Raw genomic sequence first — 27,379 nt, 5'->3', positions numbered from 1 at the left:
TTTGTATCGTATTGACTGTCTCACTGAGCTTTCTGTTGTTATTTCTTTATATTTCTGCTGCTTTGTCTGTCTAAAGCACTTTTATTGCACTATTATTATTACTATTATGACCAACATTATCATATTTAAACTTACAAACAAAAAATAAAAACTTGATATTACTTTAACTTGAAAAAGTTACTGGCTGGGGTCTAAATTATATATAATACAGTACATATAATAAGAACTGTGTGTGGTATTACCGATGATGTTAGAAACGTTGGGTGAGTGATGCTTGCGGAGGCTCTCAGCAAGGCTCACATCCAGCAGGGTGGAGTTCTTCACGTGGAGATGGAGACCCAGCAGCTCCTCCTGAAAGGAAGTCAACGGTACCGCTGTGAAGAGAAGATAAAAAACTACAATAGAATAACTTCATATTATGGTCGTGGATGAATTAAAAAAATGGAGGACACACACAAACACACCATAACCGTCTCTTCTGAAGATCTCTGGGGAGGGAGGACTGCTGATGGAGGTTCCAGAGGAGTAACAGTCCTCCTCCTTCTCCTTCTCCTTCTCCTCCTCCTCCTCCTCCTCCTCCTCCTCCTCCTCCTCCTCAGAGCTGAGACTGTGAGCTGTGTCTGACTCTGTGAAGCTTCCCAGAGTCACCGCCAAGTTCTCCGTCACTCCCCTGAGTTTGAAGGCCTCCGGCTCGGGAGTCGTCTGCCTGGTTGGGTGACCTGCAGGTGACCCTCGGTGGACAGGTGTTTCGGGAGCTCTCATGGCCGGTGTGAAGGCTTCGTCTCGGGGGGTTTCGGTAAACGCCGGGTTGCTCCAGCGTGGAGCAGATGTGCAGTGGAAAGGCTTGATCCTTGTCTGTGTGGGGAAATGAGGAGGGAGTAGGAAAGTAGGAGACGAGAGCAGCTGTGTGAGTGTTTATTAAAATACTCAATATTTAGAGAACCAGGTTCGTGCATGCCATTATTATTATTATTACAAAGAGAATATACGTCAAAGTTTGTTATCCATGCATAGAAATATCTCCCTACTCACAAACACTGGGACGACAGCGGGGGCATCCACCTCCTCCTCCTCGGGCTCCTCTGGAAGTGTTTCATATCGCTGTTTGTGCAGAAGTCTGCTGCACTCTGAAAGGAGTTAATGTCTGAAGGAGTGTAGCTGGATGCAGGTAAGTCATTTACCTGCTTTTAACAGGACAGGTACATTTCTCTTAAATTAATTTAATCTAAATAGGCTGAATCAGACTCTACAATGGTCATTATTTGTTTAATTTGAAGTGCAATTGTGCACAGAAGCTCACAAATGAACTGGTCAGCGCTATATGTTATGGTGCATACTGTGGGTAAATAATCTTTTATAATAATATTTTCTTTGTGCATTAAATGTGTTTATTTCTTACTGTTTCGTCTGCTGAGTGCTGCTTTCACAGGTGTGTCTCTTTTGGTGCCACGGTGTCTTCGGTGCCTGTGTGGACCCATTTCCGGATGAAATGTGGTCGGTGCTCGAGGTTTGAGCTGTTTGCTAACACGTTTAACTCAAAGACGGAGAGAGGAACAGTTTAAAATGTCAGACTAAAGCTACTGAAACGTTTCCTCTCTGTTCTCTGTGCGCTGCTTAGCAACCGAGCACACCTGGGGAATCGGTCAGCTGCTAAAATTCTTTTACTTTGAAAGTCTTCAACGGAAGTCTTTTTTACGATGGATGCCCATTTCCGCCATTGTGAAAAAAATAATTAGGTAGCGTTTAAAAATTAATTATTTCTCAATATTTTGACTTATCTCAAAATTATGACAAACGTTTTCAAAATAATGACTTATCTTAAAATAATTACTTAGTATCTCAAAATAATGAAAAACCTTTTTAATATTTTGATTTATCTCAAAATTATGATAAACGTTTTCAAAATAATGACTTATCTTAAAATAATTACTTAGTATCTCAAAATAATTATAGTATCTCAAAATAGTGACGTAGTATCTCTCTCAAATTGTTTTGTTCACTATAAGAGAACGTAAATCAGAGATAAGTACCTTGACCTTTGGATACCAGAGCTGATGAGTTAGTGGAGAAACGTCCTGCTGCTTTGAGGCCTCCCTCTTCCTGTGTGATAGCGGTGTATCTTCCATAACAAAGAGACGTGTGTGTGTGTGTGTGTGTGTGTGTGTGTGTGTGTGTGTGTGTGTGTGTGTAAGAGTTTAATGTGTAAGATAATGATAAGAGAAGAGAAGAAATGGCCTTGGGGTTAAATCCTGGGTTTCCTGTGGTTTGCTACAGTTAGTGTGTGTTAGTATGTTCAGGAACATCCGAAACCAATTAGGAGGAGCAGATAAGGTTTTTAAAATAAATTATGATAATGCAAAAGGAAATGTTACTTGTTTGCAATCTGGATCCTCTCGGGTCAGTTCCTAAAAATCTATTGGTGGTAATTTATTAAAATGTCAAGAAGACAGAATAGAAAGAGGAAAACCAAGACGACAAAAGTCGTAACAATCTAATAATTTAATACATAACAATAGGCTATGTCATTTAAAATAAAGAGTACTTTTACTTTAGATGCTGTAAGTACATTTAGCTGATAATACTTGTGCACTTTACTTAAGAACTTTGTAAACTTTGTTTAATTTAGTTTATTTTTCACATTTTTGGGCATTGGTGCTTGATAAACAATCTGCGTAGGTTGCTTCTTCTGACAGCAGTTCAAGGTTTTTCACACCAGCGGTCAAGACAAGTTTCTAGTACTTCCAGAGAAACCTTTCAAAATAAAACCTGCATGCATTAGCATTAAAAACACAGTGAAGAAATAACGGAGACACTCGTTTAAAATCATTCCAGAATATCTTTTATTTCATTGAGCCCTGGTCCGATTCCCCGCCCTCCCTCGTCCCTATTGCTGCACTCAATCATTACAAGGATATGGTGCTGATTCCATTTTACAGCAGAATAGATAAATAAATAAGTACAATTCATCTCACTACACGCAATAAGAGAGAGAGAGAGACAGAGAGAGAGAGAGAGAAAAAATCCATTCAAACCATTGATTTAATAAATATGCTTACATCTAGCTGTCCTCATTTATGTACATCCACATTGTTTATGCTTCGGGACGGTAATCAACTTAAAAAGCCTATACATTACTTCTATGTGTAAACCCTCCCAAAAGAAAAAGAAAGTGTGTTTATTTAGTTTAAAAGTTGATCTATTTTCCTCCAGTGAGTGGGATTCATCAGCTTTGCCTACGTTGCAAAGCCTTGCACTAGCAGCAGTGGCTGTGGGCATCTGCATACAACCTGCTATATCAATGGCCACAAAGAAACGTCTTATTTTTCCCAAGTCCAATGCTAACGGAGCTAGCATCGCAGGGCAAACTGCATGCATTGCCCTGAGCCCTGGGTTTGGATTATCTCTTTTTTTCTTTTTCTATTTTCTTTCACCTGACGTACTATTTGTGCAAAAGACGGATGAAAAGAAAAGATGTGATTGAGCCGACTGCAGAGCGTGAAAACGTCATGATTGTTACAGTCCCCGTCACGTAAAACGAGGAGCATGCATGCTAAGCTGCCGATCGCAGCCGCGTAGAGGTGACGAGTGAACACGTCGACGTGAACTTGTGTGATTCGGAATGCGGTTCAAAGCATCGAGATCGAGACAGCGGTGGTTTGTAAGGCGGGAGCTGCTGCTCTCTCAACCTTGTTCTCTCAATTCTGACCTCAAACACGACGGCGTGGCTTCGGGTGAAATTGCACGACATGGAGGGTAGAAAGTTTCGTCTTTGTTGTGTCGGATCAGGAGGAATGCATCAGGCCCTGATGCTTGTTCGCTTAAAAGGAAAAATCTAAGGTTTTCCACTGAGGATGAAGTCCATTATTTGTCCCACAAGGTATCAGCAAGACACCTCCTCAAGCTACGCTGTACACAAAGACATCATGTTTGCTGTCGTAAACCTGTGGATGAAGGTTTTTGTTTGGCTGGTGGGTTTAAACCGATGGAGGAGAAGCAGATTTGACAGGAAGTACGAGTGGATTGTTCAACATAAAAGTGCTGATGGATTACTGCTGCTGGGGACAGAGTGTTTGATGGTTTGTTTGGGTGGCTAGCAGGTAGCAATTTAAGTCAGATTTAAAATGCTTAAAGCTACTATGAGGAACTTTTATTTTGTGTCGAATTTGGCGGCCCCTGTGGACAAACGCGGTAGTGTTTCTGAGCACCAGAGTGCCTTTAGAAAACCTCTCATTTTACTGCAGCAGGGTCTGACAGTCTGCCCCCTTCAGTCCTAGTTCTGGTTCTCCCGTTGCCTCTCTTCCCTCTAGCAGGTCCAGCAATACGTCCTGGGTCTCCAACAGCGTGGTGTCGGTGTTGGCTCCCAGAGAGGAGAAGCTCTGCTCCTGGTGGAGTAGTAGGAGGAGGAGGAGGAGGAGACTCTGCTGCTGCTGCCGGGAGCTGAGCTCTCCTCCTCCCTCCGGAACTCCAGACTGCAGGTCCAAGGCTGCAGGTGAAGCTGGATCTGGGTCTGTCCACCATTTATGGTGGTTATATAAAGGATCAGGACTAAACTGAGACTCTTTCTTTACCAGATAAAAGTTCCTCACAGTAGCTTTAAATTGAACCAATCAAACCAAGAGATAAAGTGAAATACACAATGCTTTGTTTTTAGTGTTGGCAGCTCTACACCACCCTCTACTGGACAACACTGAAACGCACCACGTCTGTTTATTGATTTGTTCTTTATGCAGCATGGAAAAGTCATGTCACAATGAAAAACAATCCAGCTAAACAGGGTGAATCCTTTTATTTTTTAACATATGCTTTCTCACAGCGAATGCATACATAAAAAAACAAAATACACATAAGAATGTGTATCGTATTCCACTTTATTTCTTGGTTTTGTTTTTATCTGGGCATTTTAAATCGTCCATAGCGGGGGCGGCCAAGGTTTGGCTTGCTTTTCCAAAAGCACGTTAAGCCTAAGGTGTCACATCTTTGTCCCACTGCAGGTCAATGGTCAAAAGCAGATCTTAGCGTTAAGATGCTCGGAGGAAAATGAGGTTCGGCCGGCCTTCACATGGAGATGCTGTCGTAGAGCCGGTCGATCTTCTCCTTGAAGTACTCCTTCAGCTCGGGCCTCTTGGCCTTTAGCGTCGGAGTCAGGAGGCCGTTCACGATGGAGAACATCTCGCTGTGGATGTAGATGTTCTTCATCTTTAAGAGGGGAATGAATAGAAAAGATGTTGAATAAAAGCAGGATTCTTGAGAGTCCCCCAAGTTACTTTAAGACTATTGTGTTATAGAACTTTAAAAATAGTAATTATTATAGAGATTATTATGAGTGTAAAACCTTTAATCTACAGTATTTCTCTGCTAAACCGTTGCTTATCCAAGGGAACGAGCACCAATGTCAATAACTATTATATTTGGCTGATTTGTTTTTAATATAATGAGAAAATAAATTTATAAACAGCTACAGTGTAAATATTTGATATAATTTTGTGAATAACTGCATTACTCAATTAATGTAAAGATATTACGACAGAATCAAAAACACCTTAAGTGACATATTGCTGGCACATAAACAGACATAATGTAGCTTTAAGACCATGAATATTACAGCTACAACAATAGATCAACTGTTTTTTTGCTTTTAAACATATAACTGCCCACGTACCTGCTCGAACGAGTGGAGGCCGCTGGCTTTGCCCAGACGCACCAAATCATCAAGGATGGCCTTCTTCAATTCCTGCAGACAAAAGAAGAAAGTTATTTTCCGGTCAGACTTCCCCAGCATCTGTTATTCACAGCCGCCAGTCACACCTACCGTGTTTTTACAGAGGTCCTTGTAGGTGCCGATTATGCCTTTTTTCTTGGCCCACTCAGGCATGACTTCAGGGTCGGGAACCACGATACCCACCAAACAGGACTGGAAAGAGCAAAACACAGACACAAGAGTCAAAGGATTGAGTTGTAACTCATCTCAGATAATGAGATCATGTGCTCTATATGTCCTGTCCTGAAATGGAGCACAAGAACCACAGCACAAACTCAGGAGACACTAACTGGACAGCTAAGAATCTGATTAAAGACGCTGTCGTTATTATTGACATTTCTTATGTCTATTGTCTATTGTTTTTACTGTTGTTAGTCACCACCGTGTATTACAATCACAGCACAAGTCTGTTCTCTCCTTTCTGTGCTGTGGGTTTTTTACTGCTAGTGTTCTTACCTGCAGGCTGTCTCCGTGGACGTAGAGCTGGGCCACAGGTTCGCTCCTGATGTAGATGTTCTCGATCTTCTCGGGGGAGATGTACTCGCCCTGCGCCAACTTGAAGATGTGCTTCTTCCTGTCGATGATCTTCAGCGTGCCGTTCTATAGCAAGGGCGAGGGGTCGAATGAATGACGAGAAGAAGAAAACAAGGCATTATTTCAAAGCACATGCTGTTTAATGCAATTCATTATTAATGCCTGAATAATGGAGCCTGAGGTGAGCTGCCTGTACATACGGGCAACCATTTGCCGATGTCTCCGGTGTGAAGCCAGTCGTCTGAGTCCAGCGTCTCGGCAGTCCTCTCCGGGTCTTTGAGGTAGCCCTTAAACACGTTTGGTCCCTTCACACAGACCTACACGGGAGATTAGGGAAGGAAATGTATGTTCTTTATTGTTTATTCTCTAGATTGTGTGCACTGCATAAAATAATATATGCAGTAATATTTCTTAAATGCTGTTTTACACGCCTCACATCGGGGCCTTGTTTCTCATTTATGGCATTTTAAGATATTTAAGTCAAAAAGGGCATCGTACAATTTGTAAGTTTCTTGTTACTCACCTCTCCCTCTCCCTTAGAGGCAAAGTAGTTCTTCTCAGGAACATCCACCAGTTTGATGAGGTTACACGGCAGCGGGGCCCCGACGTGACCTGTTCACGGGGTCAGAGCAGAACAGAACTCAAGCGAATGTCCTCGACTTGAAACCGTCCGATTCAACGAGCAACTTTCGATAATTAAACACTGTTCTGCCAACTCAACAAAAAGCTAATTATTAAATTGTTAATCTGAAACCACATATGTGAAGAGGAGGGAGCATTTCCACCTGCACACATTTTAAAACTTACTGTCGATCAAATCTAAAAGATTTAGTTGAATTATTTCATAGAAATACAAATCTCTCATGCAGTATCAGCAGGGGGCGCTGTTGGACTGTATCTTTTATTTGAGCCAACATGGTGAGTGTTATCTAACTAATACAAATCTCTCATGCAGTATCAGCAGCTCAGCAGGTTGAGGCCTAGTCTAGTTTTACATTAACTCTGAAGATATGTGGACGTAAGAAGAGAAAAAGTCCAACATGGAATTCAAGTGTCAAGGACACTATTAGTTCATTTTAAATAAAGAGCTTTTACTCTCGTAGCTTTTCTTCTATCCCAGTCAAACAGCAGCACATGAACAGTATCTGTGCTTCGGTCTGTTATCATTTAAATGGATGTTTCTGAATGTCCAGTACATTTATGAGTTTATTCTTTTACTGATTCAGACAAAAAATGTATTCAAGAAAAAAATAAAAAAGGTTACTTTCTCGCCTGAAAAGATATTAAAACTTTATAAAGTGACAGCTTGGTAGCCAGTTTAGCCCTGGCTCCAAATAGTCGCCATAGTACAGTTCTAAAGAGCCGCAATGCATTGTGGGAAAGTACAGTAAGCTCATGCCGCATATTCTTTATAAATTCTTTATAATGTCGTTTACATCCGGGAATTTCCCGCATACACCAAATCACACTACATACTACATTTGACATCATAGCTACCATAAATAGTATGTTAATATGTGATTTCCAAAACATATATTTTGTTTGCACTTTTTGCAGTTGTTGCTTTGTGCTGTAAAAGGTTAAAATGTCGTGTTTGTGTTTTTTTCCATATTAATTCTGCCTAAATAATGCAACTGAGAAACCTTTAAATGATTTATTTTGACTGGTGCTGTTTACTGTGAGGTCCTTTCCTCACACTGACCTCAGGGTTATAAAACAGACAATACATATCAGCTATTTAACCTGCATGTTACGTATAAACAACAACGTACAATAAAAAGTCTCCATCAACAGAAAAGCCACAAACTGACAAACATGACTCAACTTCTCTGAAGTCAAATCCCTTAATCTCCACCTTCCCTTCAGGAGTTAAGTGGATTTATTCAGCTAATTTACTACAAGAGCAAAGGTGATTAAAAGAAACTGGTTTATTAAAAAAAAATCTATAACGGGCAAAAGCTTTAAGTCTAATTAGACACGTGGAAAATTACCACAGATGCCAACACAACAATGCAGAACAATGTGGGGGAAATACAGGCAGTTGAGTTTTATACAAGCTTGTTGATGTTGGCAAGCAGGAGTTCTACAACGTGACCTAACAGCTCTTTCTTGTCTCTCCGTCTCACCCTTCAAGGCCTCACCTTTTTTTTTCCTCGTCGATCTACTCCACAGCCTCCCCCTCCCTCTCGCCCTGCACTCCCCCTCCCTAAGAGCTTAGTGGTTACTTCATTATCTGAGCAGCTGTGACCCCCATGGTTCATATCGGGGGGGGGGGGGGGGGGGGGGGGGGGGGGAGTTCACGGAGTTCACTTATCACAGTTTACAGACTATCCCGACCTCCATTAATCTTATGGGAGGCGTTCGTTTCTTTAAGTCATAACTCTTCACTTTTAAGACCTTTGAACCTTTGAACCAGTCAAGTGAACAAGTTCAGAGATCAGGAAGTGTTTCCCTTTTTCTAGGCCTGTTACATCACCGCTGACACTCACCTGAGGTCCAGTCTCCAGGTGTGGTATAGGTGCATCCAGCTGTGCACTCTGTCTGGCCGTACGCCTCGTACACCTACGCACGCACACACACACACACATACAATCATTAAGAAGCTAAAGCAGCATGTGTTTACATCCAGTAAACCTTCAGTAGCTAGCGTAGCATAAAAGAGCTAATGCTAGTGCTCTGCTAATGTTAGCTCCACAGGTTTTTATGTAGAAATGTAACATTTTAGAAATGTATATCTCCTTCCAGCCTCTCCAGGGAACGAGTATCACTACTACACAACGGCTTATCGGACCCTGGTCAGAGCTGGACGATGCTGCGCTGTGATTGGCCAGTCTGCGTTTGCTGTTAGAGGGTTTATACTTAGTTTTAGGATTAAGGATAGAACTAGGTTTTGGTTAATAAGGGTTTGGGGTTAGGTATGTAGCTGGGATGGTTAGGGCCTAAATAGTTAATTATGTGAATGAGGTTCCTCAAAGAATATAAGTACATGTAAACGTGTGTGAGTGTGTGTGTGTGTGTGTGTGTGTGTGTGTGTGTGTGTGTGTGTGTGTGTGTGTGTGTGTCTTACCTGGCATCCCAGAGCTGCTCTGAGAAATCCCAGGACACTGGGCGAGGTAGGAGCCGCTCCTGTTATAATCATCCTCAGTCGTCCTCCGAGGCTGGCCTTTAGAGAGAGGAAACACAAAACCAATACAGAGGGCTCTTCATTTTCTAATGTTTCCTATAATTATGTTAATAAAGAAAAAACAAAACAATCTAATAGTTTATTGTTTGTATTGGATTCCAGGCGGCAACCTCTTGTTTTAACAAGTGAAGCCAACGCTTCATGTGTTAAAGCTGCATTCTCTCTAGTGTCCACCAGGGGGCGACTCCTCTGGTTGTATAGAAGTCTATGAGAAAATGACTCTACTTCTCTCTTGATTTATTACCTCAGTAAACATTGTAAACATGAGTTTATGGTCTCAATCTCTAGTTTCAAGTCTTCTTCAATACAGCATGATGTTCATTTAGTAAACTATGGTCCATTTAGAGTCAAACAGACCATAAAGCAGGGGATGCTTTAGGGCGGGACTACACAGTGATTGACAGGTCGTTATCATGGCTTTGTCAGGTCTGGGAGTTTATTCAAATTAAGAGTAAAATAGTTGTCTGTGGCTCGGTGCGTAGAGCGGGTCGCCCTTTAACCACAAGGTTGATGGTTTGATCTCCAAACGTGAAACTCCTTTTGGTAAATCTTTTTTTTAAACTAATTTCCCTCGCGGATATGAAAATGATGCAGTCGGTGAGTAACAAACAGGTGAGACATAAACTTGTGCCAACAGTCTTAAATGCCTGGAGAGCAGTATCGAGATGCATCATTCCGACACAAATAACTTCCACAAATTCTGCAGTAATTATGATTTTCCAAAATGCACTGAGCACTCTATGTTGAGATGTGGAGAGGAAACGCTGTTTACCTGAATCTTACTGAAGAAGATTTTGTCCCAGATGCTGTCGCTGCGAATGATCCCACTGCTGACCTCAGCACCTTTTCTCTTAGCAGCAAAGTTGAGCAGCCAGCGCTTCAACGGGCTGTTGGCCTGGCTGAAGATCTGCAGAGGAGGACCAAGACAAAATGCACTTTTTAACTCTTTATTTATTCATGTAAAAGGCCCCGAAACGATCAGGAGGCAGGTCACACAGAACATAACTGCAAGAACCAAACTCTCACATTATTCTTCGTAAGAAATCCTTCTTACAATAAAGAGGGTTTTGTTACACAACATGCGTTTCTGAGGAATTCAGACTTCAAATACATTAGTCATGGTGGAGAAAACAACACCTCATTATACCCTAAACCACAGCGCGCCACCGGATGGCAGATGGCAAACATCTTAACATGACTCAACACTGGTTGTCTGCCAGCGACAACCAGTTAAGTTTACATCCACGTCTGTCCAAATTGTCATATTTAGCTTATTCATTATTAACTTAAGACCAAACACGTGTTCTGTGAGGCCACAGTGACTTCTCATCACTTCAATCTCATCACGTTCTAATGAGTTCAGATTTGAGGACATGTTGCTCAAAGAGTTCCTGAGATATCGCGAGAGAATGGGACAGACGTGAGGTCACTTGTTTTTGGTTGTTCTTCTGTTCATTTCCTTTGGGACGAATAAAGTTCTGTCTCATCTTATCTTATCTAATCTTAGAACAAGCGAACGTCGGTTCTTCTCACCTTGTCGTACATGCGGTTGAGCAGTCGAGGCACCACGGGGAAAATGGTCGGCCGCAGGGTCTTCATGTCGTCCGGGAGGAGACGGATGTCGCCCTGATAGAACCCGATACGTCCCCCGTGGCAGTACACCACCGACTGCAGAGACACACACACACACACACATCTGTTATGTTTTGCAGACTAGATCCCAACACTGACTCAACAGTCACTCAGATGATAGAAATTCATGGAGATTAGTGGTGAAAGTGCATTAGGGCCAAAATAAAGAGAGAAAAAGAACCCAGATGTTTCAGATTCATAACATTCTGCACATAATCTGGTGGGTATTCTATAAAAACCAGACTGTAATCGTGCTGCTCTGGATAAGAATTCACAAATATGTGAACTACTGATAAACTTAGAAGCGCTTTGTTGGGCACTCGTGTGAAATCTACTCCCCCACACAGAAAGAGGAACTCTACTAGTTTGCATGTGATGCGACAACTATTTTATTTCTCTATGTGGTCAAAATCTTGAGCACTACTGAACTTTTTAATGTAAAGTCTTTTCAGATAAATAGTGGCGTAAAAAGTTGCACTGAAATTGAGTGAAGTAGAAGAAGAATGTACAAGTATCTCAAAACTGTACTTGAGTAAACGTAATAGTTACTTCCAATCACTAGTTTCTATGTTTGATTTCATCTTTTTAACAGCTAAACGGAGGACTACATCATTTTTTGGGGCCTTTGACGTGAACTAACTGACTGCCTTTAAACTCGACACTACTGGACTTGTTGAAGCATGACTTCCGTGTTTTCCACTCACACGAGAAAGAAAACATTAACGCTCACGGAGAATAGACTCGTCATCGGCAGCAGCAAGTGACTCATGATGTCAGAGTGAAACTTTCTGCTGCTCCTCAGAACTCTGAATCCAGCGGGAGAGAGAAAACCTGCACCGTATGTGGACTCTGTTCCTGTTTCTGGGGCCATCTGAGGACGCAGGCCAGCCCTGTTTGTTGCCTCTGATTGAGACATCGCTGGTACCGCCTTAAATGGAGGTGTGTGTGTGTGTGTGTGTGTGTGTGTGTGTGTGTGTGTGTGTGTGTGTGTTTTCTTTCTAGGGTAATTGGGTGCTTTCCTGTGTGTGAGTCTCACGCCTCTGGCAAAAAAACATGCTTGCTGGCACATGACGCCCACATGACAAGACACACACACATCTTTATATTATTTATAACTTGATGACATAACGATACAAATTACCGAGAATCAAAAAGAGGTTTGGCAGGACGTTACGCACTTCAGCCGGGTTGAAGCGTGGAGCGCCGGCACTTTGCTCGACGCTGCGAAAAAACTAATTCTAAATTCTGAAAAATTGGAATTAACGTTTTTCAGACCGCAGCATCGTCTTTGTCGTGTTCTGTGTGAACGGCCCTTTAGGTGAAACTCAACCCGTTTCCACACAATGTGATTGGTTGATGTCTTTATTTGCAATAACAAATACAATGCCGCTTTTTCACTGCGTAATATTCTTTTTTTACGACAAAAACCAACAAAAAAAACCCCGCTGCCCCGGTGTGTAAAAGCTCATTTAAGAGACAAAACATTAAATCTCAGCATCTCAATGTCTGATGTCTCATTTCACCACAAAGAAAGTCGAAGCACAAAGAGCCTTTGATTGACAAATGTTTGGCTCCACAGATTCTCCGTAAAAACAGCCGCCACTCTGCTCTGTCTTTAATGGCAACAGCTGACGGGAAAACTACAACCCCACAGCGGGGGAAATAAAGTGAAGCTAGACAGCCACCAGTGTGTGAAGCTTTTCCTTCTGCACGAAAACCTTTTTAGTTTATAAAATGAGTTCTGTTTGTGAAACGTTAGACCTTGAACATCAATAATCTGACGCAACCTTAACTGGTTATGTGTGTGTTTGTTTTGACATCACTGTGCGTGTGTGTGTGTGTGTGTGTGTGTGTGTGTGTGATTTGTTGTATGTCAGAGGACCAATGGTTGGAGCACCAGCAAATATCTCGAGAGTGACTGATGTTTATTTATGGAACAAAGCCTGGAATTAGCTTTTTTACAAATGGAGAGACAAAGCACATATCTTCCCCAACATAAGGTGCCATGGGGGGGGGGGGGGGGGGGGGGGGGGGGGGGACCTCTCTATTGTATATGTGATTTATTTTTATTTTTTCCATTTTGTTTGGACCCAAATGTTTTATTTGTTTGTGTCAAGAAAATAACTAACTGGTGCTAAAAGCACACACACACACACACACAAAGAAAAACATTTGAAGAACAATGTCTATTTCATAAACTCGTGACCTGGTTACTGAAGATCATAAAGATATTTTGTTGTGAGCAGTTTCATGGTTGAAAGAAAATAGTTCCTACATGAAACAGTGACATATAGTCCCATTATATTGGAGACATCTCTCCAAAACTAGGAAACTCACACCAAAAAATATAGATTCATAAATATCACTACAGGTCAGAGGAATAATATGTATTTTTGATTTTGGGGTGAACTGTCCCTTTAAAAGGTTTTCTAATCTGGTTTTTACACGAGGGCATGTTCAGGACAAAGATTTCTAACTGAAAATACCATTTTTTTAATTTGTTTTATCACAGTTGAACAGTAGGGTCTTTGTAGGAAACCTCAGGCTCCAAATGATCCAAAAGAAACAGAATGAACATGCTTCAAAACGCCGGCTTTGGTTCAACAAATGCATTAGAGGAGAAATCTGATGATAGTAAATGGGTAAATAATATGTAAATATAGGCTCCTAATCTGATTTTTTTCTTGATAACGGGGTTTCCTGTGGGCATATAAGGGTGTGTTTGTGTAGGTGTGTGTGTGTGTGTGTTTTTGTTTGTGTGTGTGTGTTTCATCAGGTTAGGAAATGATGCAACATTCCCTCCACTGGCTGTAAAAGGCAGGTTTTCATTCATCATCAGAGTTGGAAATCGAAACTTAAGGAAAGGAGATGGAAAGGGAAAATAGAGCCCCTCCCTCTCTCCCTCCCTCCCTCCCTCTCTTTCTGCCTCCCACACACTAAACAATCTGAGTTAACGCCCACCTTCACAGTCACTTAGATCCGCCCTCTGCCCCCGCTGGCATCCTAACACATAACTATCTCATTCCTGTGGTCAGCGGTGACCATGCCAGCTCGGCTTATTTACCTCGATGAGCCTCTCGAACATGTGAGCCAGCGGCAGGAAGGAAATTAGGCAATCGTCTTTGTTGGGGAAAATGACTTTCTGCAGAGGGGATGAAAAGGACAGGAAACAATGTCGATTAAAAAGAAAACACAATCCCACACACACAATCACTTAAAAGTACCAAAATGAAGACTCACGTCTGTTACTTTGAGGAAGCCTGAGAAATCGGCCACCACGTTCCCATGGGTCAGCATGACTCCCTTTGGGTTCCCTGTGCAAGCAGAAACACACACACACACACACACACCAACATTAATGAAATTCCCTTCACCTGCCAGAGGATCACACAACCAACAAAGGAATCAGACATGTATGATGTCTTGGAACACAAGAGTGATTTGTGTCAACAAAGGAGCTTTTATTGTGTGTTTGTGCCGTTAAATAGTGAACAATCAGGTGTGATTCTTAAAGCAGAGACAGAAACTGTAGGCGGCTGCTGGTAGAGCACGAGTTCGGGGGAATCATTTCATTTCAAGTGAGACGTGATCTCCTATAATTGTTTCTCCCTCTTCAATTCCTTTCTTATTTGCACACTTCAAAACCTGCACTAACGGATAGCATGTGTGTACACACACACACATGAATTACTCATTTAATTTAGGATTGTCTCTCTTGTTGTTCGTTTGCCTTTGAAATCTATAAATACACGTTCAAATAAATATTTGACTGAAATTAGCCGACTGTGTTCTGAAGCCATGCACGTGCCAACATCATTTCGAGTGGAAAATGTTATGTTATGTCACATAAAACAGCCTTTTCAGTGTGAAAAAGGAAATCTCTGAATCATGTGTCTTTCTTGTGTGTTTAGTAATTCCCACCGCAGACTAACATGAACTTACTTTGGGTCCCCAGTTACTGTCATGTCATTTCTACACACACAGTGGAGCAATGACTCTGTCATACAGCGTTCCTCTTTCCAGACGTATTATCTGACTTCCCACAGCTATAAACGAGGATGATGTTGCAACAACCAGAAAGGGAATTCTCGAGAAACGAGGGGATGTGTTGAAACGTTAACCCGTGTGTCGGAGCGGCTGCAGGTCTCTCTGACGGCCAGCAGGTGGCAGCGCTATCAGTGCCGCCACAGCTGCTGTCTCCTGTAAACTGACACCAGTGTGTCCTCACGCGACCAGCTTTTTTGTCTCCCTGTCTGTTTGCTGTCTGATAAGACCTCCCCAAAAATAAAAAAAATAAAAAACAGCGAGGCTTCCTCACTCACACCAATGCACCGCCCTCTTTGCTTTTTCACGACATGCGCTGTTGATGGCATTTATGTAATGAAAGGAGGGCATTAGGTCACTGTGCTGCTGTGAAGAAACTGCATCCATTTACAGTAAATGCTTCTCCTTCATTCTCCCGTCTAAGTGGAGTGTTTGTTCCACTTCCAGGTCCAAAAATCAAAGTGCTTACTTGATATTAATGTGATTTTTTAAATGTTGTATACTTTTGTCTTGTGTTTTCCTTTTACAAATGTTTTACAAGAGACCTCAACCTAAGGAAGACTTTGATGCATTAAAGCATTTCCATATTTATTGCTGTATGGTCATAGTATTCAGTTACTGAATGATAATCATATGTATGCCAAGAAAGAAGGGTATTGAGGTCGAGGGATTGTTAGACCCAGCGCTGCTTCTGGTCTTCTTTTCTGTAACCGGTGCAGCATTAAAGCATGGAGGAAGCAGCAAGCTAGTTAACTAGCCAGCTGTACACTACTGAGCTAGCTAATCCCACCATGCTTTCATGCTGCACCGGTTTACAAAGAAAATGAGCCGAACAAAGTTGTCAGTCAACAGCAATGTGCTTTCCGACGCTGTGACGAGAGTGTGTGGATGAAGCACGAAGTTACTCTGGTTCTTAACGCTTCATAACGTTGATCCTCCACTGCTCGTTTCAGTCGTTACTGCAGAACCTCACCTCAGTGACACCACGGCTTGACGTAAGCCGGTTTAGTTTATATGGAAGGTAGCCTGCTATAATTTAACATCATGCTGTATTTAACAAGACCTGAAACTAGAGATTGAGACCATAAACTCATGTTTACAATGTTTACTGAGGTAATAAATCAAGAGAGAAGTAGAGTCATTTTCTCAAAGACCCCCTGGTGGTCAGTAGAGAGAATGCAAGTTTATAGCACTTCCTCATTGGCTAATAAGAGGTAGAATGGAACAAACAGCATCGTAGCATGTCAAATTAAACAAGCCACGTTTTAACACTGTACATTTCAAATGTACACTCCAGATGCTGCATTCACAGTCATCAGTAAATTACACAACTCCCCATGTAAATAGTTACAGACATTAAAATACGATAAGGTGAATGGCGATACACATAGAAACACAAAAGAACCCAGGGAGTCACATAAATAATGCACATAAATCATGTGCAATTATATTATCAGAAATATGTGTTATATGTGTTCAAATAATCTCTTCAAACCTATAAATACATAACCAACAGAGAGAACAAAGAGTGTTACTGTTTGACTAGAACTTATGGGAGCAGCAGGTCAGTGAACTTGGCCCTTTGTATACATGAAGGTGCAGCAAGTATAACGCTGAAAATAATAGCTTGGGTTGACGTCAGCGAGGGAAACCTTGTTAAAGGTGTGGTATTTGACTAATTACATTGGGACACACTGTGTTCCTTGACTTGGCACGGTGCAGTTTGTGAAATGTTTTGCTCTAGTTGTGCATTTCCTGATACTTAATGGTGACCAAATCTGATGTTGCTTTCCTGTTTTTTAGTCTGTATTTTCTTATTTCTCATTAAAAGATGAACATGCATTTAACTGACAGCTGTTAACAGGCTGGCAGTTATGCAAAACGTAAAATAGTAAGAGTAACAGGATTAAAGAGATACTGATTGATGCTGTTAACTGCTTTGCACATGTTTCTGAATGGCACAAATAATGCACGTTATTCACACGATTTTAGAGAATTATTACCTGTGGTTCCACTGGTGAAACACACAATGGACAAGTCGTCTGGTGCTGGTGGCTGTGGAGACAAAATAGCATCAGTCAGAGCATGACATTTCCATGTTACTCATCAACTTTTACGACAGCGGCCTGTATTTACTTTCTCTGTCATCGTACAAACAAGAGTACGTGCAGAATCCACGTGTAAATTGCCCAAAAGCGTGTCGGTAAGCCGGTTTCTTTAAAGTGGTTCTCTCTCTGAATTCAAACGGAGAGTAAATACTTGCTAAGCTGGCTAATGACCCAGGAGCCAAAGGCTCAGGGCTGAACACTCATTGTTCATTTTTTTAATCTTTAAATTATCAGCAAAGTGTAAATGAAGGCCTAAGATCTGTCGAAGATATACAGATAATTTGTTTTGGACAGATCAGCAACTGTAAAAGCTTTCAGCAACACAGCTGCTGTGTAGTTATTTATAAGAGAATGTCATTACGTTCATCCCTCAGGCGCTAAACAAGTTCAATTGACGCGTTCGCTAAGTCCCGCCCCTCGAAGGCAGACTGGCCAATCATAGCGTAGCATGGTCCATTGTTTTCAGTGAGTGCAGTTAGTGACAGTGTGGGCTCCATGATAGCTCTGACAGCTTGTGGGGATAGCAGCGAGGCTAAGCGGAGGGTCATTTACATGTCAAGTTCATAATAAGACCAAAAAAAGAAGTGACTTATCATCATTTACATTCAAAACAAGAGTCTACTGCCATGCTAACAGCTCCGTGAAGCTACACTTAGTGGTGCTTTGAGCTAAATGCTAATGTCAGCATGCTAACATGCTCACAATAACAATGCTAGCATGCTGATGTTTTAAAGGTAGAGAGTGCCGGCTAACAATTCCTAATGAGCAGTAGACACAGAGTAGAGGAACATGAATGTAGTCCATCTCATAGTTGTTGAGGTATTTAAGTCTAATGTTGCACAGTGCATCTCTCCCTATTTATAGTGGACTCTTGAATCAGTACTTACTGTAGGTTTTCTGTGGTGCTCTCTGCCCAGAGCCTGTAAGATAAAAAACAACACGAAAACAACTATTACTAGTGGACTTTTATGCACAAGTGACATTAAAATGACATTATCAGACACATCTTTTGTGTTATTTTCCATGACTCCTTGAATAATGAATGTTTTCTGAGTTATGTCACCACATCCTCTAAATTAAAGACAGACCGAATATTTGTGGTTGTGAAGAGAACTTCTACATAACCCGCCTGTATTTGCGAAGACTTTGACTTTGTGATTGTAAGTCAGTGTTCGTGAGCATTTACAATAAGTCTTCTCACTTCTTTTTAAGCCACCTGGTAAACCAGATGACCCGGGCGTCTGTCTGTCATACTTGCACAGTTCAGACCCTTGAAATATGACAGTTATGTACTTAGTGACTGCCAGCTACTTTCCAGTGAATCAACTCAGTGGAATGTCCTCACTGAGCTATAAAAACCTTGTTTATTTAAAGCATGTAAAGTGTTTTTCTCCTTTCTGTCGCTCTTTGTCATTATGATGTGAACACAAAGGACATCTGCATCTATCTTAAAGGGACAGTTCACTCCAAAATCAAAAATACATGTTTGATATACATATTTCACCTGTAGTGATATTCAATCTAGATTATTTTGGTGCGAGTTGCCTAGTTTTGGAGATATCCAGCCATCTATAGCTATAATGGGACTGTATGACATTCGGCTTGTGGTGTTAAAAGCAGCAGAAATATACATTTGAAAAAACTCCAGACATGGTTTTGGGGGTGATCTGTCCCTTTAAGTCGGCCTTTGCGATAGACGCTGCTGTGATCTGCTGGACCAGTTTTTGCGTGTTTGTTGTGATTTTGCTAATGAAGCATTAAAAAGTTGCACGAATAAGAACAGCAGCAAAGAACCTTCAGACATCGAGGCAAAACAACACAGTCAGTTGTGTTGTTCTTTATCATGGTGTGTGTGTGTGTGTGTGTGTGTGTGTGTGTGTGTGTGTGTGTGTGTGTGTGTGTGTGGAGCTGGAGCGGATTAGATTAAGATCTCACCGAACAAGACAAACAACTTGTTTTTTTTGATCGAGTGCTGAGCAAATCTAAACATCACTTTGTTTTGACTCGATGTTCAGTTTGTGACTTCCAATCAGTTTGTGACTTCCAATCCTTTATTTCCTTTATTTTATGGTTGGTACATGGTGATGTGTGCTCCATATTTCTGTTGGCCTGGTGTATCCTCCTCCTCTGTGCCGTAGATCTCTATTTTAAAACACATCAAACAGCCGCACGTGTGTTTCACACACTCCTTCATTAACAGTAACACATTGGCGCTGTAGTTTTTCTATTTTATTGAATAGAGAGCTGCAGGAATGAGAACGAAAACCAGGGAATGAGTTAGTTCCCTCCTCTCACAGTCAATGTGGTTTTTAATGTGTATTTGGATAGATGTCTGAAATCAGGTCTGTGTTTATCACAAGCTGAAGAGATTTAAATGTTTTGTTCTACGATATAAAACAGGTCAGTCAAAACCTTTTACGTGTCTTAAAAAAGGCGGTTATGAACGAGACTAGTGGTGGACACGTGAAGTCATGTGACCGTGGTGTAGTTCCTCTACTGTATAGCCCAACGTTAGTGTTTTACTTCTGCTGATTGTATTCATGCTTAAAAAAATCATAAAGTGTTCTTCATTTGTGAAGATTATCTTGCTGAACAAAACATAAGTACGTTTCATGAACGTTTGTTTGCCACGGAGTTTATTTTCTGCAATAATCCACAATCAAAAAGAAGAATCCTGTAGTTTCTGTGTGGAGGGAACCAGAGTGACGCAAACTTCCTGGTTGGCCAACAAAAATACATCATCCCTGCAGCCCTCTATTCCACAATCACGGCCAAAGTCCCCACATTTAAACAACTTGATGTTTGAGGGAAATAACTAGGCTTTTTCTATATTGAAACAATATATACCTATATATAATAAATACCTTTACGTTTTTATTTAGATCTACATTATATATAATCTTGCAGAGACTATGTCTCAACAAGTTGTTCCTGATCTCCTGCTATAGAAACAGAATTATTAAAAACTATTATTGTTCAGATTGACAGAGCTTCCAGGTGACATACAGCGTCCTCTGGTCGTCATATTGCCGCTTATCAACTCTTAGACAACAGTAAAAGTATTTCATGTATCGACATAAAACAACACTCCCCCCGTGTCGTACCTCGACTTCCTGCATGGCCTGCACGTGGACGCCGCAGCTCTTGCTGCGCACAACGAGGTCGGAGTCAAAGTCGTCCATCAGGATGATTCTTCGCAGGCCGGTCGTCTCCTTCCGCTCCACGTTATCCAGAAGCACCTGAGCTTTGTCCACTTTGTCGCAGATGACCGTGGAGATGTCGGCTGAAACGACACAAGCACACAAGAGCACATGCACCCTTGTGTGAATGTCGGCAGAATAACATCAGAGTAATCACATCATGATTGTTTTTTTTTAACTTTTTTATTGGGTTTTGCAGGATTATACAACATTTGGATCAAATACAAATACAACTGCCTACAAATGTATGTATTTTTTCTAATAAAGACGTGTTTTTGTCAGTGTTTGAATTAGCCTTTGTCCAGGAAGGAACACACTGTGTATCAGTCTCACTGATACGAGTTGCCGCTGTTTTAAAATCCAGACACAAACTGTATCTGCAGTGAGTCAACACTGTTAAATAAAGTTGATCAGCTGCAGGCGTCACGCTTTATTCCTTCAAACAGGAGAAGATTGTTGTATTTACATTAAAAAAACAAAAGCTTAGCAGGGCTGGAGGACGCTATCACGAATGATTGTGTGTGTGTGTGTGTGTGTGTTAGCATGGCCGCCGGTTAGCATTCGTGTGAGAAGTCCGCCTGTGTGTGTTCTTACCGGTGTTAATGATGAACCGTATGGCGTCTGGGCCCAGTGTGTCATACAGGGGAACCACCACCATGGAGTAGGTGTAGCAAGCTAGCTCTGAGATGATCCACTGGAATCACACACAAGTCAGGGGGTCAGAGGTCAGGGGTTAGAGTTCATTCAGCAGAGAAACATCTTACTAGATCAAAACACATACTCTTCTAAAATAGCTTAAAGCTGAAACATTTTTATTTCTTACATTTTTCAAGACAAAGAAGTTTCATGTGTAAAAAAAGAGAGAGGATCTCCATGTGAAGGTACGAACAGAAGTAGGTTTTTTGTGGAGTGTAACAGAAGTAGACGTAGTCACAGGGACGTCAGTGAGGCCTCGAGTTCGGCATTTTGGCCGTCGCCATCTTGTTTTTTACAACCAGAAGTGACACAAGAGGGTGGAGCTAAGTACAAACGACGCTAAATAAGACATTTGTAGGCTGCCAAAATGTTACAATAAACTTTTATGAATTGAAAACAAACTGTAGCCCCGCCCTAAAGCATACTCTGCTTTATGGTCTGTTTGACTCTAAATGGACCATCATTTACTAAATGAACATCATGCTGTATTGAAGAAGACTTGAAACTAGAGATTGAGACCATAAACTCATGTTTACAATGTTTACTGAGGTAATAAATCAAGAGAGAAGTAGAGTCATTTTCTCATAGACTTCTATACAACCAGACTTATTTTTGCAACCAGTCAGCAACCTCCGGGTCTGAAAAGTGAAGCCAATTCAGAAGAGTCTTAAAGCTGCATTCTCTCTAATGTCCACCAGGGGGCGACTCCTCTGGTTGTATAGAAGTCTATGAGAAAATGACTCTACTTCTCTCTTGATTTACACAGAAAAACAAGATGCCGAACTCCAGGCTTCAAACCAATGGGTGACGTCCTGGTGATTACGTCAGGTTTGTTGCCTGGTGGCATGTGTGAAAGAAACCACCTGTGAACTGGTTCACATGTAGCCTGTCTGAGCTAATGGGTGGCGCAGTGAAGCAGACAGACCGTGAGACAGAGGCAGACAGAGAGAGAGAGAGAGAGAGAGAGAGAGAGAGAGAGATAGACAGCATGAAAAGTTAAGAGACAGACACAAAGAGTGAGAGTCACCTCTGGCCTGTTCTGGGCGAACACTCCTATGAACTGGTTGGGGTTCGGCTGGCAGCCCTGGTGCAGAAGGCCTGAGCCCAGATACTCGGCTCGGGCCGTCACCTACGGAGCGAGAAAAGACGGGACAGCAGCTGATTGGACCAGGTGGAACACGACAAACGCTGAGCTGATCCTCTAGTCTTCTTGGGCAACACACATTCACACCTCCTTCTGCTTTTCAGTGTCTCGGGAAACAGTTATAACAACACACAGGAATGCTTATAAGTGTTCAGTGTTCGGGCTGAGTTTGGTACTATTTAGTGAATATTTAGCTAAATATAGGGACTTTGGGAAATAAAGGGAAATCCATTTCCATCCACGTTTATGCAACAGTCATAAATCATCTACTCAATTTTAGGTTTCCTTTCTAGACAAGAGCCTGGCCTTTTATTATGCGGTTGATGACGGTTGAGTGGAGTGATTGGGAAAGACATCAGACTTAACAGGATGTGTCTTCTGAATACTATAATGCAGAACAAGAATGCACGATGTTTCCGCGGAAGTCTTGCGCATCATTTTCAAATCTGGACCTGTCTGGCTCCTCTGGGGATTACAGCGCAATGAATGAACAAACAAAAAAACTGAATTTCCACCCACCAGTCTCTTGTGAAGTAACATGAAGTCATTACTAAATGTTTCCGGTTGTGTAATTCACTTCTCCTGTGGTACTTTACCGTGATAATGATTTCTACATCACTTGTCTAAATGTAGTTCCCCTCCGACCATTTCCCAACAAAAACACAGAAAAAAGAGCCGAAGTCGATTATTTGTTCATCTTTTAAATCAATATTTCATAGTTCCAGTCTCTTCTTTGTCTTATTTGACAGTCAAATGAATATGTTTAGGATTTGTTTTTGTGGATTGGGGACAACAAACAATGTAATGACATCACCTTGATCTTTGGGAAACTGAGATGGACACGTTTCACTATTTTCTGCCACCTTTTTCTTCAATTGAAACAATGAATCAGAATAAAATAACTGGCAGCCGAATCGATAATCGCAATAAGCGATAACATCAGATTGTTACTGAGCAAAACTATCTCACGCTAACCAACGTCTTCTTGTTAAAAGAAAAACATCTGTAAAGTATAAAGACAGTGAAGCCGGTGTAGAAAGATCGTGATCTGACCACCGGACAGGACGTACGTTACATCCTCTAATACCTGTACCTGCCTCCAGTACACCCACACCGCAGCATGTATTGATGCTGGTTGTTGCCTAAATATAGCAATGTTTGCAGACTGCAGTGATCGTCATGGCGATGCCAGGCTTGGTTGGTTGCCGGGCAGAGTTGGTGCTCCAAAGCCTGTCTGGTGCACAGGTTGCAAACTACACCCGAGTGTCCACTTACACAGCTACTTAAATGGGCTGGATGAGTATTAGAGCTCATCAAATGTGTCTTTTGCACAAAAAAAAAAAGTTTTATAACAGCAAAACAAACGACAATGTCTGCAAAAATGAGATTAAATCATTTTAGAGATTCACAACTGTAAAAGCAAAGTAAATTCTTCTTTACTACTACATTTAACATTTGTCTGTGATAGTTTTCACATGCTGGACGTCTGTTTTTAAACGGACAGTTCAGCCCAATATCTAAAACACATATTCTTCCTCTTACCTGGAGTGCTATTTATGAGTCGAGATTGATTCGGTGTGAGCTGCCGAGCGTTGCAGATATCAAACGTAGAGACGTCGGCCTTCTCTACAATATAATGGGACTACGAGGCACTCTGCTCGTGGTGCTTCACGTCTCTTTCCAGAAAATCACGACCCGGTTATTCAAGATAATCCACAGACCTTAGTGAGCAGGTTCATGTAGGAACTATTTTCTTTCCACCTGCCGACTGTATCACCGCGCAGAAGCAAGAAGATTGTTTCCTCCTGAGATCTAGATTGATGAACGGCACTAAAGGTAAGAAGCGTCCCTTTAAAACGTCGTTTGAAGGAGAAGAGATGTCCCCTGAACAGCACTCACCTCTTTGTAGGAGATCCATTTGTAAGGCTGGTTGGGGAGCCGCGAGCCCAAACAAGGTCCATCACCTGTTCACCACACAGAGAGACATCAAAGTTATTATAACATCTATTTTATGTATATACATGTTTGTGAAGAGACAGCTTTGTTTCTCAGGAGCTGGTGGAGACCAAAGACAGCTGAATGAGAGTGAATACTTGATTCATCACGTGGACACAAACGTGCCTCCACATGATCTGGACCTTTAGATATGCAGCTGTTTGTTAACAAGTTTGCTTTGCATCAGGCCTCTGTGAGGCATTATTGGAGTTTATTTTCATACTGGCTGCAAGGAAAAATGTACAGTATGGTGTTTGTGTGTGTGTGTGTGTGTGTGTGTGTGTGTTTTACTGCAGCGTGAAAACTTCTGTGTGATGACAAAAGAGATCACACATTCTGGAAGTATTTCTGTATTCATGAGTAAATCCTGCATCACTCTGAGCCTTTTGTGTTCTTATATTATATTATTTTTATAAATGGTTTAAATATCTTTTTTTCCACAGAAGTTCTCTTAATCAGTGACATTTTACCAAAGTTTGGTCCATAAGCTAAATTAAAAATAAATAAAAATTAAACGTATATATTCTGTCCATATTATATAATATGGACAGAATATATACATATTTTATTTTATATATATATATATATATATATTATGGAGAGAATATATATTTTATTATATATATATATATATATATATATATATATATATAATATGGACAGAATATATACATATTTTATTATATATATATATATATATATATATATATATATATATAATATGGACAGAATATATACATATTTTATTATATATATATATATATATATATATTATGGAGAGAATATATATTTCATTATATATACTGTATATATATATGATAGGAACAGAAACCCCATTTTTATTAAGTCGGAAGCTCGACAGTAAAACAAACTGGTGATAAAATCCACTGAAAGTAGAAAACTATGGAACACATGAATATGGTTTTGAGTCCTCTCGTTTTCATATTCCTTTTCAAAGTATATTGACGGGTGGTATCAAATTAATTCTACATTATCCTTTTGATCACATCTGCTTTGTTGATCCTCTGAGTCTCACGTTTAATCCGTTCTATTTTTAGTCTGTGTTGTATGTTTTTAACCCCTTTTATTCTGCGTGTAAAAGAGATTCATGATCTCATACGACGTCCTGTAGATATAATAGATAAAACGTCACATGTATAATTTGGACATCTCTCTGTATCTCTGAGTGAGAGTGAGAACATCTGTCTGTGTACGTTTGTGTGTGAGCGTAAACACGATATTAATACTGCTTATGTTTCACATCCCACCCACCGGATATGTGGAGGCCTCTCTGGAAGACCTCGTACATGGTCCTGGCGTCATCGTGGTAATGACTCAGCAGCTTGGAGCTGTCGCCCAACATGGACCGGCGACCTCCATCTTCATGCTGTCGCGCAGACAAAGAGAGACAAAGAAACAGTGTCACACCATCAATGATTTTCACGACTCTTTCTCTAAACTCTGGGGGCGTCGGTGTCAAAATGAAAAAACTGATTTTGGCCAAAAAACAACAAACAAAAAACGCAAACAGATGTAATTCCTCTCCATTATAAAGAGGGTGTGAAATAGTTACAAAAGCTTTTCAAAGGAGTTTCACGTTGATTACAAACGCTGCCAAACAGTGAGAAGGCACAGGTGTGTGTGTGTGTGTGTGTGTGTGTGTGTGTGTGTGTGTTTGGTTGGGATGGTGAACCAGAACACGGTGGAATCGAGGGCACATTGCACCCTCAGCTTTTGTTGCATTGATTGATGTCAAAACAAGCTTTTATACACACAGAGGGTTTAACAGTGTTTACAGTTTTATTAATGTGCAACTTTGAAATAAACATGAATGTAGTAAGGTAAAGACAATGTTAACACCATGTTATAATAATAATAATCATAGTATTATTATTGTTAATAATAAATAATAAATAAGGTCAGAGGTCAAAGAAGTCACATGTTTTTCAACCAAAATAAACAGAAAACGAAAAACAAACATTGACGACACTTTATTGTGTAACACTTTGTGTAACACACAATAAAGTCTGTCTCACTAAATTATTACAAATGTTATGTAAATTGCACCAAACCCGTCTTAACATCATATTTAGTTTCACTGACAAAAGCCTGAAACTGAAGTTAGGTTCACGTTTACATCTTTCCTGCCTCACTTTTGATTGGTGCTCAAATCTAGTGTCTCTTCAATCAAAGTATAAGAATTACACGTGCACTGCGTTTCAAATCGAATACTTTTTCTTTTTGCATACTGCAGCTGCCCTTAAAAAGTGTGCGTACACTACTTCCTCATAACATTGCACCTTATTGTTCATATATCAGCTGTGCAGAGGACTGTGCCAGAAAAGCACGCTGGCTTTCATACTGCAAAATGTGAGCGGATGTAGCAGGACGTCCTGGTGTTTTTGGCACACTGCATTTGACATACTATGTATTTGGACGTACTACATCTTTCACTGGCACACTAATTAGTATTGGTTGTATTGGGACTGGAAAGCACAGGTGGTATGTGTGGAAAAACATCACAAAAATAACAAAGCGCTCCATCCTGCTCATGAAGCGTTTTGCTGTGAGTGCATGAAAACATTTGAAGGTGACCGAAATGAGAGGATCAGCATTTTAGTTTTGATCAACTCAGAGCTTCTCTCGTCTGGGTTTTGGCAGCTGGGTGCTGAGAGAGAAGTGTTTAAGCAGACTTCAGTCAGAGAATGAGACAAACAGTAAAAGTGTGGGGGAGGAAAATAGGACTGGTGCAAATGATCCACTTGGGTGTGAAGCTTTTTGGTGAATGAGACTCTTAACCGCATGCAACTGTGAATACATTTGCGCGAGCGCCATCTTACCGGCACCTCCTCCGACTGGTGCAGCAGGTTGCAGGGTGGCTTGATGGGGCGGGGTCTGGTGGCCAACCAGTACGCCAGCACGGCAGTCAGAGCGCCGATGCCCACCAGCGTGGACGTCGGCAGGGAGCGAAAGAACTGTCCCAGATCCTCCATCTCCGGTATCCTCAGGCCGCTCATCATCTCCTGGGCCTGCATCTTCTCCATCAGGGTGGAACTCAGCTCTGCAGGATAGAGGACACTCTGT

General features: G+C 41.2%; 1 protein-coding gene across 3 annotated transcripts; it reads right to left on the bottom strand.

The window, feature by feature from the left end:
* Positions 1 to 2,886: 2,886 nt before the first annotated feature.
* acsl6 (acyl-CoA synthetase long chain family member 6) lies at positions 2,887 to 27,345 on the bottom strand. 3 transcript variants are annotated; one of them, XM_079172339.1, is made up of 20 exons: positions 27,136 to 27,345; positions 25,568 to 25,682; positions 24,200 to 24,264; positions 22,184 to 22,285; positions 21,055 to 21,154; positions 20,365 to 20,543; positions 18,148 to 18,180; positions 17,156 to 17,207; positions 14,349 to 14,422; positions 14,173 to 14,250; positions 11,010 to 11,144; positions 10,249 to 10,383; positions 9,360 to 9,455; positions 8,782 to 8,854; positions 6,816 to 6,904; positions 6,493 to 6,609; positions 6,215 to 6,358; positions 5,810 to 5,911; positions 5,660 to 5,731; positions 2,887 to 5,196 (listed from the first exon to the last, which is right to left on the bottom strand). In XM_079172339.1, exons 1-20 carry the CDS (start codon positions 27,337 to 27,339, stop codon positions 5,056 to 5,058), a joined length of 2,106 nt encoding a protein of 701 aa, XP_079028465.1. In that variant the 5' UTR covers positions 27,340 to 27,345; the 3' UTR covers positions 2,887 to 5,055. The 3 variants fall into 3 exon arrangements, with proteins under 3 accessions (XP_079028465.1, XP_079028466.1, XP_079028467.1); XM_079172340.1 differs by having other exon boundaries at positions 27,139 to 27,345; XM_079172341.1 differs by having other exon boundaries at positions 27,142 to 27,345.
* Positions 27,346 to 27,379: the final 34 nt, after the last annotated feature.

This window comes from Pholis gunnellus, assembly GCF_910591455.1.
Source record: "Pholis gunnellus genome assembly, chromosome: 13".
Lineage (NCBI taxonomy): Eukaryota > Metazoa > Chordata > Actinopteri > Perciformes > Pholidae > Pholis > Pholis gunnellus.
Note: the sequence above shows the minus strand (reverse complement) of the source record. Positions and strands in the feature narration are given on the sequence as shown.

Bases quoted from the DNA above. Each gene is read 5' to 3' on its own strand.
- acsl6 (XM_079172339.1), bottom strand. From the start codon at position 27,339: ATGGAGAAGATGCAGGCCCAGGAGATGATGAGCGGCCTGAGGATACCG. The intron at 17,208-18,147 runs GTAAGTACTGAT...TTGTCTCCACAG, and splicing joins AGCACCACAGAAAACCTACA to CCACCAGCACCAGACGACTT. The intron at 5,732-5,809 runs GTAGGTGTGACT...TTTTGTCTGCAG, and splicing joins AGGACCTCTGTAAAAACACG to GAATTGAAGAAGGCCATCCT.